We start from the raw sequence: 13215 nt of genomic DNA, 5'->3' as shown, positions 1-13215 counted from the left end.
TAGTTTAATGTGCAATTGTTTTCTGACAGTGATATGATAAAACGGGAGACAAATCACAAGAATTATTTTACTATAGGGAAGTGGCAACCTTCTCACAAAGACGTTTACCGAGTTATTCTAATCACCAGAAAAGTGTGAAATATAACCACAGAAAATACGTAAATCACATGGTCCACTTTATTTTCGAAAGGAATGACTGCAGTGAAACATCACAAAAAAACAATGGAAGATCATTGCATACAAAAAAGCTGTTCAATATATAAACAATAAAAGTAAACGTTCTGCAATGTAAAAACTTCTAATGTGAAACAACACACATATAGTATGCTAGTTCCCAGTCATGTACCGAGTTAAACCTCACCTGATCTGAGCCAATGATCAACATGTGATATTCCTGTTTCTGGCAGACATGATTAAGGCAACTTGAACACATGCTTCTGCACAATAGGATAAAAACACAACTAACATGCAGATTTAATGACAAGCTATTTGTTATATGTTGTTATATATAGGAGGTTTTGTTTGGACTTTACATGGTGGGATTTATATGTTTCCAGTTTTTCTAATGTTACACATAAAGATAAGGAATGCCAAAATACACAGATGAGCTGACAGTGCATATCCAGTGCTTCTTCAACAAATAATTTTATATACGTTTTGGCTTTAATAATAATTATTTCTTTCAGTATATTATTTCTGTATTACATATACTCTGTCCTTCAATAATCATAAGTTACACACATCACATTAGCTTCCTGTCTTGGTGATCGGATGCACGTGCAGAGCGTTGGTGTCGGACCTCCAGGTGTTTGCTCTGCACTCGGTCAAAATGCTGCAGCAGCTCGCTGTAATCCACCTGAGTGTGAGAGGAGCGCTTGCAGGCTGCTTGTTTTTTAGAGTCCATGTACTTGGATTCGTCCACAGTTCTCATAAGCTCTGGATTGGGCACACACTTCAGGCGATGCGAGAGCAGCTGGAAAGCCTGACTCTGAGGCAGCAGCATCAGCAGACCATACAACGCCTTAATCAGGTATGGGTTATTCTCCACATCCAGGAGCTGCAGACGCAGGTAGGTAAAAATTGGGCTTTCTATGAGCTGCACCAGCTTATCAACCTCCATCAGGAAGTCTACAGTCACTTCCAGATTGCCAAACTTCTGGATGAGATCATACGCGTGCTTGTAGTTCTGTGTGAGGAAACAAAGGGACACAGTGGCCACGGGGTTGTGGCACCAGGACCGATACAGGCAGCAGAACAAAGCACAGCTTTCCTGAGTGTGCAGGTCTTTCAGCTGGTTGCGTAGCTGGAAGAGCTCAGCAGAGGTGAGCAGGATGGTGTTGAGGGTCTGAACCATGGTAGAGGCGAATTTAAGGTCCTCCTCCTTCAGCAAGATGTCAGCCATAGAGTGGAAGATGTTCTCTGCATGAAGCAATAGGCAAAGCTGCCTGATGATGAAAGCTCCTCTGTTCTCCAGAAGTTTCCTATCCAGACTGAAACGCTTCAGCAAATTGATCATGAACTTATAAAAGTACGAGTTCATACTGGGAGTAGAGGGGGAGGAGTCCACAGCTTTGGAGGCTGTGCTGGACTGCTGTCCGGTTTTGGGCCCGTCTGGCACCTTGAGCACCAGTTTGTTGTCAGCCATATCGCAAGAGGAGGCCTGGTCCGTTTGGCCGGCAGGAGAGGATGCTATCTCAGCCAACACCTCCAGATCCTTCAGGATGACTTCATCAGACTCATCAGACAGCGTTTTAAGCAAAATGGGGAAAAGGTTGTCTGTGTGGCGAAACATTTTGCGTGGTGTCTTAATGTACAGGTGATAAAGCCATTTGAGGACAGCTATGCGGGTCATCATGCCAGTGGAGGAGTCATGGAGGTGGCGGTTCAACACCTGAACAATCCCATCGAGGTCCAGAGTTACGTGAGGCCTGTCAGAACTTGTTGGAGTAAAGAAACTGATATTGCTCAAACCGACGGATTCTTGGGATGCATTCAACATGTCATTGCTGTCTCCTTCCATTTTGGGCTGGCCTTCTCCAGCAGAAGGCGATCCCGTGCTTCCGTTTCTTTCTTCCTCTGTGTCCTCATCATCTTCCGGAGTCACCAGTTTCATCAGACTGTTATTACAGGCACTGGCCGCTTCTTTGGTATTTTTCTTCCTGTCATCATAGGAAAGGCATGGGAGCACTGCAGTGAGAATCCCAGAAGAATAAGGCAGCACCACTCTGCCTGCAAGCTGGATGAACTCCCTCATCCAGGTCATAGCTGTCAGCTGGATCAGATCATTCGTGAGTTTGGTTTCATCGGCAACCTGGCAGTGAATGACAAGAATGTTGGCCATCTCAGCAAATTTCACACTTGAGGGGGTCTTCTTAATCTCCTTCAGAAACTCCCCAAGCACCACCTCACACGTCCTGCGGATCTCCTTGCTGTTGTCGCCCAGGATCTGAAAGAGTCCGTCCAGGATCTCGGGGAGATAGTCTAACAGGTGGATGTCTGGCACTGACTCCAGGACATGGATCCAAGAAATTATAAACTGCCTGGCATACTGATTATTCGAGTAAATCCTCTCCCTCAGCAGGGGGACAAATGACACCAGGTCAAAAGTGTTGCTCTCTGTAACTATGTCTTTCAGTAACCTGTCCAGGAGTTCAGATCCACTTTTCACATTAGGGTCTGGATCTGCTGCAAGCTTGCTGAGACCATCAAAAAGCAGATTGAAGTGAGGCAGCACTGCCCCTCTGGCCACCTTCACTATGTTATACAGAGCCTCACAGGCATAATAGCGCAAGCGGCTGTCTGAGTCATTGAAACACGTGAGTACAGGCTCAATGAGCTCCTTCAGATACAGACCTGAGTCCTTCCCCAGGGCGATGGAGCAAGCGGCCAGTCCGATCAGACCCCCCTTGCGACTGTGGGGGTGTTGAGAGAGAGCAAACTCCGATGCCAGGATCTGGATCACATGTCGGATTTGAGTTGAATTGTTCTGGGCCACGAACTCCCGCACCAGCTTCTCTATTTCCAGAGCCGCGACTTTCCTTTTCTCATACAGCTTATCATTGAGAGCCCTCACAATGTTGGGCGTCAGCGGCGAAAAGTCTTTCTCCGTGTTCATGCTGGCGGCTGCACTCCGTCTGCTGAAGTAGGCGAGAAAGCGGCTCGCATTAAGATTCAACTATATCAGAAAAAAAAAATTCTACCTTAAGACGTTTCATTCGCAACAAGGAAGCGCTCTAACAGAAAGCAGCTGACCAGTTACATCCGCCGGAAATACATCACTGTTGCAACTTTTATTTGGGTCCCGCTTTGTGCGCAGCGGTAACTCTTATTAGCTCCATTGGCTACATGCGCCGCAAATACTTATTTTATTTTAATGTTGCACGTTTTCCAGTTGACACGTGAACATTAGTTTTTTGTTTGTTTTTTTTTAAATATATTGCTAGAAAACCTTTGTACTTCTGCCGTCTGCCATGGCGAGCCGCGTCTCCATTCACTCCCAGCTCTCCTCCGTCATGGAGACGATGGCGAAGTCTGCGTTTAGCCAGGTCTGCAAGCTGGTGGACCAGGACTCAGCCGAGCTGCGGTCGGAGCTGTCCCGGCTTCTGTTTGCCAATTCAGCCCTGACGGAGAAAGTGAACAGTCTGGAGTGCGAACTAACAAGTGTGGTCAGAGACTCGCCCAAGAAAAGTAGAAGTTATTGCAGCGTAGGTGTGCAAACTGTCTGCAGCAGAGACGAGAAGCATCATGATGGTATTTGAGTATCGCAAACTAAAACAGCAGGTCATTGTGAGCAAGCGTGATCCGCATTGATTTACCCAGCTTGTCCTTTGTTTCTTTCCTATTTCTTAGTGACCTGCCCTCCCACTATAGAGGGGATCTTTGGAAAAGACTGGTGTATAAATCTGTGGAAGGATAGAGATCCATACAGTCCCCAGAGATGCACAGACTCACCAGGGTCTCCTGATGATGAGGTGAGAAGGGGTTACTCCAAAAAAAAAAAAGTTTTTCCTTCTGCGTGTTATTATGGACACAGAAGTGATTACAAATCAATATTACAGCCTAATAATTAACAGTTTCCCATGATCATCAAGGCACACTGCCCTGCGTGTTTAAGGTGTTTCTTTGCCCACCTGATTTTAATTGAAGGCTGATTAAAAGGCACTGTCTCATGTTGAATTTAAAAAATATACAAATAAGCGTGAAATATCACTTACAAGATTGGGTATTTATATGTTTGTTTTGCTTATAAATGCCTAAAAGCTTATAATAAAAGCTTTATGTTTTTTAAAAATATAGTTTCCAAAACAGCCAACTAGTAAAAATAAATGTGTTTTAAAATGTCTTTCATACATTACTTGAACTGGTCTTATTTTAGAGTTTTTTTCAAAATTTGTCAGTAATTCATGTCCCTCAATTTACATTATTAACCTGTGAATGGTCGTGGCCAAAATGATGCTTAAACCCAATTCTTTCAAGATATGTCATAAAATGTTCAACAAGTAGTCCTGTATGAATTCTGTACTATTTCAAAGATTAAAATAGATCTTGGTTATTAAATTATAATAGTCCATCCATTCAGCCGATGGGTATCATTTGTTACTGCAGATTATTTTAACCAATAAAAACAGTGAAATGGTATATTGTGCATCAAAACAAAAATTAATTTTGCTTATATTAATGTTCAACACAAACATTAGAAATTTAGAAAAAAAATGTTTTGAATCTTTTGATGGTAACTGGAGCTTGAATGACTATCAAACCATTTTTCGAAACATAGGGAGTGGCAACAGTATCTTGAAGGCTATTTGTTCAATTTTAAAAAATCTCTTCATCTTCAGGTGAATCTTGGCTGTTTTCTGTAAAAGGATCAGGAGAATTAGTAATGTATCAAAACTCTTTTTGTAAAGTATGGTGAACTGATCAGTTTTTACTTCATCAACACGCTTTACTGTAATTTTACTTTTTCAACCGCCTGCCATGGTACTGCTGGTGGAATGTTGTGAATTTACCTATATCAAATGTTTTTTTAATTATGCTCTGTATTTTGCTAGGTTAATGTATTTATTTTGTATTGCTCTTGATCAAATAAATAATTCGATCCTAAGAACTGAAATTAAACAACCTTTCCATTTCAAATTACAGCTGGTAACCCACAGTTTTTGAAAATGTGTCCTTTTGAACTTGAGATTAAAACAAGATTTTGTCTTTAACAGCCTACAGCAGCTCAATCGGACCAAGTCACACTTGCCGAGATCAAAAAAGAGGAGTTGATGCCAAATGCTGCCACTAACTCAGATGAGTTAGTGGCATCTGAGGAAGCAATTTCCAATGACGGTAAGAAATATGTGAAGAATTGGAATGGAATGGGTAAATAGAGCAATGTTTTTCCTGCTTTCTGAGTTTAAATTGCTGCCTTTGTACATCAGAACACGAAGAAAGCATGGCTGAGGAATTGGATCAGAAGTCAGTGGATTACTCTGTCGATGGCAGTACTTGCAGCTTGCCACTTGATCAGGATGGACAGCAGGATTCGTTATTAGGAAGTACAGAAGAAACAGTGGTGCAGTTTATCAGTATCAATGATACAACAGAAGAGGACTTTAGCGCCCATATCATACCAATTGAAGTGGAGGACGACGATGCGGAGGAGGAGGAGGAGGATGATGATGTTCAGTTTGTCCAAGCAAGTCACAATGAAGCAGAATCGAGCCCTGCAGTCGGGCCCAGTCATGACGAACAGCAGACATTACCAACAAACAGCACCTACAACTGTTTCACTAATGTTAAAGACTTCCCTAAAAACTTGAATGTGGTCAGTGTGAAAACGACCAGAGCTCCAAAAAGCAACACGTTCACATGTCATGTATGTAGCAGGACGTTCTTTCACAAGGGCACACTGACGCACCACATGAAGTCACATAAGACAAACTTCTGCAGCATCTGCAAGCAGCATTTCCCTCAAAAGAAGCTGAACTCCCACAGATGTGTGCCTCCTGTTTTACATCAGAGAATCAGCAAGTCGTGCGAGTTATGCGGCAAGATCTTTGCCAACCAGTCAGCTCTGAGGATTCACTATGTTGTCCATACAGGTGAGAAACCCTACAGGTGCAGCCTGTGCGGCAAAAGGTTTACTCAAAAAGGCAATTTAAAATGTCATTTACGCATCCATACTGGTGAGAGACCTTTTCTTTGTGTTAAGTGTGGAAAGACCTTCACGCAGAAGGTGAACCTCAATCATCATCTAATGGCACACTTAAATCGTGAGGTTGTTGGAGGAGCGTCAGTGTGTCAGAAACAACCTAAACCTAGCAACATGTAGCAGCAGAAACTAGGGATGCAAGGGATAAATTTATCGGACGATAAATTTGCTCCGTTTTCCTCAATTTTGGGAGATTGGTGATCAGCCAATACTTACAGTATATGTGAAGCCGATCTTATCTACTCATCTTATCTACCTCGGCAAGGGTCCAAAAATCAACCACTGTCCTCTTTTGCTCTGCGTTGAGAGGTTTAACTGATAGACCGGTCACTCGGGTCATGTCTGAACATTTACAGTTAACAGTAGTCACCCCACTGTTGCCAAATCTGTGACTTTCTTGCTATATTTAGAGTCATTTTAAGACAAAAAAAAATCTGTATCGGCATGTCAGGCTTTTTAAACATCGGTAATCGGCCAGAAAATTGCAATCTGTGCATCCATTATATGGTTATGTCTTGTTTATTAGCTACATTTGTGAAACGCATCAAATACACTAGTTTAAATGTTGTTAATGTCTTGATGGTAATGTTTTATTTGTCTTTAGTATAGTGGAAGGTGTGTTGAAAACAAATGTTTTTGTAATTTATTTGACATTTTTCATGTTATTTTCTCTATTAAAACAAAGTCATAAGTACAAATGTTTTATTTTATTTCATAAAACTCAATTTCAGTTATATGCTAGTAAAGTCGATGCTGCTAGAACCGTCTCTGGAACAGAATCAGCTCAGGCAAGCTGTACATTCAAAGAAAGCAATTTCTATTAGGCATAGGAATGAAATAAGACTACATTACAGAATGTTGACAATTTCTCTTCAATTCATAATCACGGTGGAACCATAAAAGTAACTATTCAAACAGTAACAATATTATCAATTACAGCCTGAGGAGCTTATTTAAATATATCACCAGGAGATAAACAAATTAACTGTAGTTATATTTCAGGAAAAATGACTTCAGTTTCATTTTAATGAAAAAGAATTAAATATGGTGTCAAACAAATAAAGAGCTGGTCAAAGGAACAAACTTGTTTCACCTTTTTGTTCCAAGGAGGTAGTTTTAGAGGTCGGCCAGGACCATTTTCCCAAAGTCAATAATTTGGTATGTCTTGGGACAGTCCTTCTGTGGCCTGATATATTAGGAACAAACACATGCAACAATGACATGAAGGCAAGATGTTTTCATTTCTTGCTGGCCGATCAGTCAAACCTGTGAGAATAAATAATCTATTATAATGGACAAATAAGCTCAACTATTGTTTAGCCACTGCTATGTTAGTCTCTCCACTCTAGCTAAAAAATATGACAAACAGTAGCACAGGTGACAATAGATAATACAATCCAGCTCTCTTTGTTCCACATCAGTATTTTTCCTCCATGTTGGATGTTAGTAAAGATATACTGCCGCATGTTGAGTCACTCTGAGCAGTGCTGAGAGGACCCGTGTCAAATACCTCTGGTTTGACCATCCAGTTGAAACACTGATGGTGATTTAAACCATATTTATATGCGTAGCATTTGCCACATCCCACGCAGCTGTAAGGCTTTTCACCCGTGTGCGTTCGAAGATGTATGTTTAAGGAGCTTTTCTGGGAGAAACTTTTGCCACAGTCTGGACAGCTGTAAGGCTTTTCACCAGAGTGCACTCGCTGGTGCAGCTTCAGGTACGTTTTCTGAGCAAATCGTTTTCCGCACACAGAGCAGCTGAAAGGCTTTTCGCCCGAGTGCCGTCTGATGTGCACTTTTAAGCTGCTTAAATAGTTAAAGATTTTTCCACAGAATAAACAGTCAAACCGCTTTGGTGCCTTAACAAGTTTGGGCTGAAAGGGGAGTTCTTTGGTTGTGTTTGTTTGGAGACAGTTTGTGTAATCTGAGGGTTCCACCGAGGCTGGAGGAGGATTTGTGTTTTCCACAAGACTGCCCATTGCTGCGTCCTCTATTAATCTGTCCGCGATGGTCGGCTGTGCCCGCTGTAGCATTTGTCCGTCCGACATCATGGGGAAATTATTCAATTCCCCTGAGTGAAGCTGCAGTTCATCGACGGATCTGTGAAGCATGCCGTCATCTTCAAACATCCCAACCACTGTAAAATGAAAATTCATCCAGTTAAGTCGCAGGCAGTTAGCAATCTGTTTTGTTTGATTTCACTCCACTCTTACTTTTCCTGTTGTCAGCACGACTCATCTGTTGACCAATAGGGTGATCGTCATACATCTCTTCTTTGACAAAAATAAGATCAGGTTCTCTCCCCATCATGTCAGCTGCCTACCAACAGCATAAAGGAAACGGCTAAAAATACATCCCTCATTATTCAGTCCATCATATGACTGGATTGCAAAAATAAGACACACAGCTGACCTCTGCTCCTATGTTTGTCATAGCAGCCTCCATTGGCAGTCTTCTCTGAGGGTGAAGCTTCTCTTCTCTCCACAGATCCATGCACCAATCCTTCCCAAATACCCCTTCGATGGCTGGAGAAGACTGGTGCTGATCTAGAAGGAAAAATATAGAGCGAATACTGAGATTTGATGCAGATAGTTACCTTTCTATGCATTCAGTTATACAAAGATAGGCAGAGAGCAAACAGTAACTCCAAGTAACAATAATATTAACCAGAATACAAGCCTATAGGGTGCATTATGCAGCAAAAAAAAAAAAAGGGGGGGAAACCCCCTCAGTGTCAGGCTTGATTCAAGCGTCTGACCTGAAAGTTGCCTGACGCTGGTGTTGACATGTGCAGGGTAGGTCTGTCCCTCTCTGGCTGCTCTCAGCTGGACCTCCAGAGAGTAGCACCTCTTCTTCAGCGCCTCGTTCTCCGTCTTATGCAGAGATATCTCAGTGTGAAGGACGGAGGAGCATTCGTCAGCCAGGCTGCTGATCTCAGCCAAAGCCGCCTTTGTTAGCCTGTCCAGGATGACGGCCAGCTGTGTCCGAAAACTCCTGTTAGCGCTGTCGCACATCATCTCGCCAAAAGTAGCTGAGTATTTCTAATTTCGGCAAGATTACTGCCCCCCGAAGTAGCGTTGCTCCTATAATCAAATATGTGATACAGCTGTACCGCAAAGGATTATGGGAAATCTATAGGCGCAAGCACAATGTATACTGTATGTAAAGGCAACAGCGTGTGTTACTGCCTCAACTCGATTTATAAGGCTTTTGCTGAAAATATATGGAAAGAAAATGTCATAGGACAGAGAAGACGAGTATTATAAAACATCTCTCAAAACATTAATGAATAAAGAAGTACTTTAATGTATAATTAGTGCATAAAAAAAGATATTTGTTCTGTAAAGGTCAAAGTGGCAAAATCAGCACATATTACATTATTTGTCGTTATCTTTCAAATATAGTCGGAACTTCTCCTGTTTCACACCTTCCCACGTTTTTTAGATTACTTAGTTACCCACGCACAATAAAAGCTACATAAAGCTTCTTTATTAATAAAATTTAAACATATATAATCGGTGTTGAGCTATTGCAAAATATTTCTAAAAGAATAGGGGGCAATAATATAATATGTACGATATGTACGTTACTCGATCTTTACTCAAACTTAAAACTAGATATTATTTGAAATTGTTGCCATCTAGTGGTGATTATTTGTAATAGCTAAATAAGTTATTTTCAGATGTGCAAGTATACGGTGACTGTCCAACCATGTTTTTAGGATACAAAAAAAAAAAAAAACAAGGCAATGAATGATCATTTAAAAACGTTTTCCACCTTTAGTGTAACTTATTAAGTTCAAACTAAAAGCTTGAAATGTGTGTATTAAATCTAGGTTATCTATGACTTTCCTTTTTAAAATCTCAATAGCAAAAATAAAAGTTATCGTTTATGTTTTGATTTATTGAGGTGCATCTGTACGGAGTGTACAATGACCCACAGAGATGATAGGCTACTAATAAATTCACATCTTTTACGAGGTAATGCTTGATCTAATTAATCAATTATAGCACACTAAAACTGATATAAAGAGTATGATCAATATTAAGTAAACAAAATCCCCTAAGCCTTCCAACCTTTAATGTGTTTTCAGCCAAACACATTTTAATGATCTGTTGATAACCATTAATGCTACTGGCCGTCTGCTAGTTCAGCTGCTTTAATAGCTACTTAATAGTTCCTGGAGTGTTTTTTTTTATATATCTGAAGCACTTTCTCCTATGCTGAGTTATTCACAGTTGATTTCATAATGTATCAGATTAATACACTTGTAAGTTCTCAGGAGAAATTGGCTTTACCAGACTATTAAAACAAATATTTGCTTGTTGAAACATCAGTTTCTGATATTTTGCACAGAAAACATTTCAGTGATGTGTTGAAAATATGCACTGTTAGACACACATTCATATCTTAAGCAAAGTAAACTTTATTTTCCAATAGAAGTTTAAAATCAGAATGAAGAAATAAATGATAGCCATGGTCATTTTATGTGGTTCCGTGTATAATTGTTCCACTAAATGATTCGCCTCCATAGACGTTTAGGCCAGGGTCTAGATGCAGAGTCAGATGTTTCTTCAGATTACACTTCTTTGTGAAACCTTTGCCACAGCTGACACAAACAAAAGGTTTTTCACCTGTGTGTGTGCGCTGATGCATATCAAGGGTGCACTTCTGAATAAAACCCTTTCCACAAATAGTGCATCGATAGGGCTTTTCCCCAGTGTGTGTGCGCTGGTGTGTGTACAGGTGGCCTTTCTGGGCGTATCGCTTTCCACACAGCGTGCACCTGAATGGCTTCTCGCCTGTGTGACTTCGCTGGTGAATTTCAAGCTGGCTGAAGCATCTGAAACCCTTGCCACACTGCATGCAGCCAAACCTCTTTGCAGATGAGTTCCTAAAACTGTGGAGCTTCACATTCCTGGATGCGCTGATGTTTTGTGAGGCAACGTTTTGAACCACTTGTTTCCCTTCCTGCAGTGTAGCGTGAGCCGGTGTTAGTTGTGGATTCCACTGCATCTCCTGTCTCCTGGAGTCAGCACAAGGCTGCTGGCTGCTTGAACTCATAAAGCTATTGATGAACAGAGGTTGCTGGTGTCCTGCACTTGGTTTAGGATGCTGCGTCACATTTGGAGCCTTTTGGGTATCCGTGACTGCATCCGTTCCTGCTGACAGCAGATGAACATGTAAATACACCCAAAAACCAACATAATGTAGCAAAAGCCAAACAAAAACAATCTAAAAACTCACTTGCTTCATTTGTTCTGTCTTGTTCTGCGTTTTTGTTTTCCACATCTGATGGCTCTTCTTTTACCACTATCAGTTCAGACAAGTCATTTGGTGGGTTTGCAACCTAAATTGCACAAATGTAAAAAATAATTAAATTTGATTCTATTTTAAAATTGTACACAATTCTGCTAAAATACCAGGTTTTTATGAGGAAAAAAGCAAACAGACCCTAATGACTCATTTGAAAGCTTCTTCCACATATGTTGTGATGTTTATCCTGTGCAGCTTAACTGAAAACCAAACAAACCAGCAATAGTTCCGGACTTTGGCTTGGCCGTTACCCTTGATGATGATGCAACCTCTGCCCCATTTCACTTTGAGTATATGCAGTGAAATGGGGTGAAATGGTCTGTCCAAAACAAACTATCCTGAAAGGTTTTGGTAAAATATCACCAAATTTGGATTAGCTATTTAGAAGAAATGTCCAGTCTTCGTAATGTCCCCATGCTCCAATATTTTTTTTCACTTTATAAAGAGACTGCCTTCCCTTTCTTATGGTGTAGCGTATATTTAATGCCACGGAAATGTTGAATACTTCTCCTTAATAATAACTTTGTACCATGAGAATCTTTTGACCATTAGGAATTTATTTGCAAACTGTGGCTTTAGCTAAAGCAGTGGTATCCAAAGTCAATCATCAAGGCCCAGTATACATGATTTATGCTTTGTCCCAGTTATACTCATAAATTCTGACTGGGAAGTCGGAAAAAATAAACTGGAACACACTCAGATTTCCCACTGGCTACGACTCATAAGTGGTGCTTGCTTTTTGGAAAGTAATGCTCAAAATGATGTTCATCAGAGGTACTGCAAACTACGTCTAAAGGCGTCGCCATGTTGAATTTCATGTATTTAGTACCTAATGCATTTATTTTTCAGCTGAAAATGTACAGGACAATTGTCAGAGTATATGTGGGAAAAGTTTTGAAATGATTGTTTAAAGTCAAACAGCTTTAAAATAGACTGTATTTGATTCAGTTTGGATACTTACTTCAGGTGAGGTATGCTCGTCACTTTGGTGCAAACTGTCCATCTCTGTTGAGGATCGTATGTTTTCCCACGTGGTTCCACTACTATGCAGCGCACTTAAATACAAAATATTAGCGGTCAAAGAAAACAGTCAAGATAAAGAGCTTTGGGTAGAATTAAACACTATACATACTTTGAATTGTCTGAAGCCAAAAAAGCATTATTTTCTGGAGACTCCCTCATCTCTGAGCATGCTGCTGCTGCTGCTGCTGTGTCCTGCCTGCGCTCCTGAGCCATGAACAGCAACTTCTCCATCAGCTGCAGCTTCTCTGTGAGAGAAGCGATTTCATTTCGCCCTCTTGTTATTTCTATTTTCAGCATCTTGGACTCGATCTCCACCAGTTTGCTTATTTCCATCACAGCTGTTTTGGACAGCGCATCCATGATGGAGACGAGCTGCGTCTGGAAGGAGAAGCCTGTGGACATGTTTCTCGTCGGTCTCCCGCGACAAGCAAAATTCACGCAGGCGAGTTGACAGTCAGGATTCCTTCGTGATGACTACAACAACGTGTAGTTACACTGTTTGGTGCGAGAAGAACGGCGCAAGCATGCATAAGGGTAAAACTCAAGTTGTTCAAATGGAAACTTTGATTCCATCTACCGGTGAGGCGGAAGCATAGCAATTATACAAAAGTACTGTAATATTGAGTTGAAATATTGACATATGTTGCTTAGTTTACCAAAACGTTAGTTAATATT

The 13215-nt window shown here is 41.0% G+C and overlaps 3 protein-coding genes across 3 annotated transcripts; 1 reads left to right on the top strand and 2 right to left on the bottom strand.

The window, feature by feature from the left end:
• Positions 1 to 159: 159 nt before the first annotated feature.
• On the bottom strand, positions 160 to 3262 carry vac14 (Vac14, PIKFYVE complex component). Its single transcript, XM_005801496.3, has one exon. It carries the CDS (start codon positions 3113 to 3115, stop codon positions 743 to 745), a length of 2373 nt encoding a protein of 790 aa, XP_005801553.1. The 5' UTR covers positions 3116 to 3262; the 3' UTR covers positions 160 to 742.
• A 19-nt stretch (positions 3263 to 3281) lies between these two features.
• Positions 3282 to 6845, top strand: LOC102226058 (zinc finger protein 300-like). The gene is made up of 4 exons (XM_023348807.1): positions 3282 to 3750; positions 3850 to 3971; positions 5214 to 5334; positions 5427 to 6845. The coding sequence occupies exons 1-4, from the start codon at positions 3471 to 3473 to the stop codon at positions 6317 to 6319; spliced, it is 1416 nt and encodes a 471-aa protein (XP_023204575.1). The 5' UTR covers positions 3282 to 3470; the 3' UTR covers positions 6320 to 6845.
• Positions 6846 to 6882: 37 nt separating this feature from the next.
• Positions 6883 to 13116, bottom strand: LOC106699697 (zinc finger protein 585A-like). The gene is made up of 8 exons (XM_023349223.1): positions 12650 to 13116; positions 12479 to 12572; positions 11449 to 11551; positions 10690 to 11366; positions 8960 to 9242; positions 8614 to 8747; positions 8415 to 8520; positions 6883 to 8338 (listed from the first exon to the last, which is right to left on the bottom strand). Exons 1-8 carry the CDS (start codon positions 12940 to 12942, stop codon positions 7617 to 7619), a joined length of 2412 nt encoding a protein of 803 aa, XP_023204991.1. The 5' UTR covers positions 12943 to 13116; the 3' UTR covers positions 6883 to 7616.
• Positions 13117 to 13215: the final 99 nt, after the last annotated feature.

The sequence above is a fragment of the Xiphophorus maculatus genome, chromosome 16 (genome assembly GCF_002775205.1).
Source record: "Xiphophorus maculatus strain JP 163 A chromosome 16, X_maculatus-5.0-male, whole genome shotgun sequence".
NCBI classification, from domain to species: Eukaryota; Metazoa; Chordata; class Actinopteri; order Cyprinodontiformes; family Poeciliidae; genus Xiphophorus; species Xiphophorus maculatus.
This window is presented reverse-complemented; position numbering and strand designations above follow the sequence as displayed.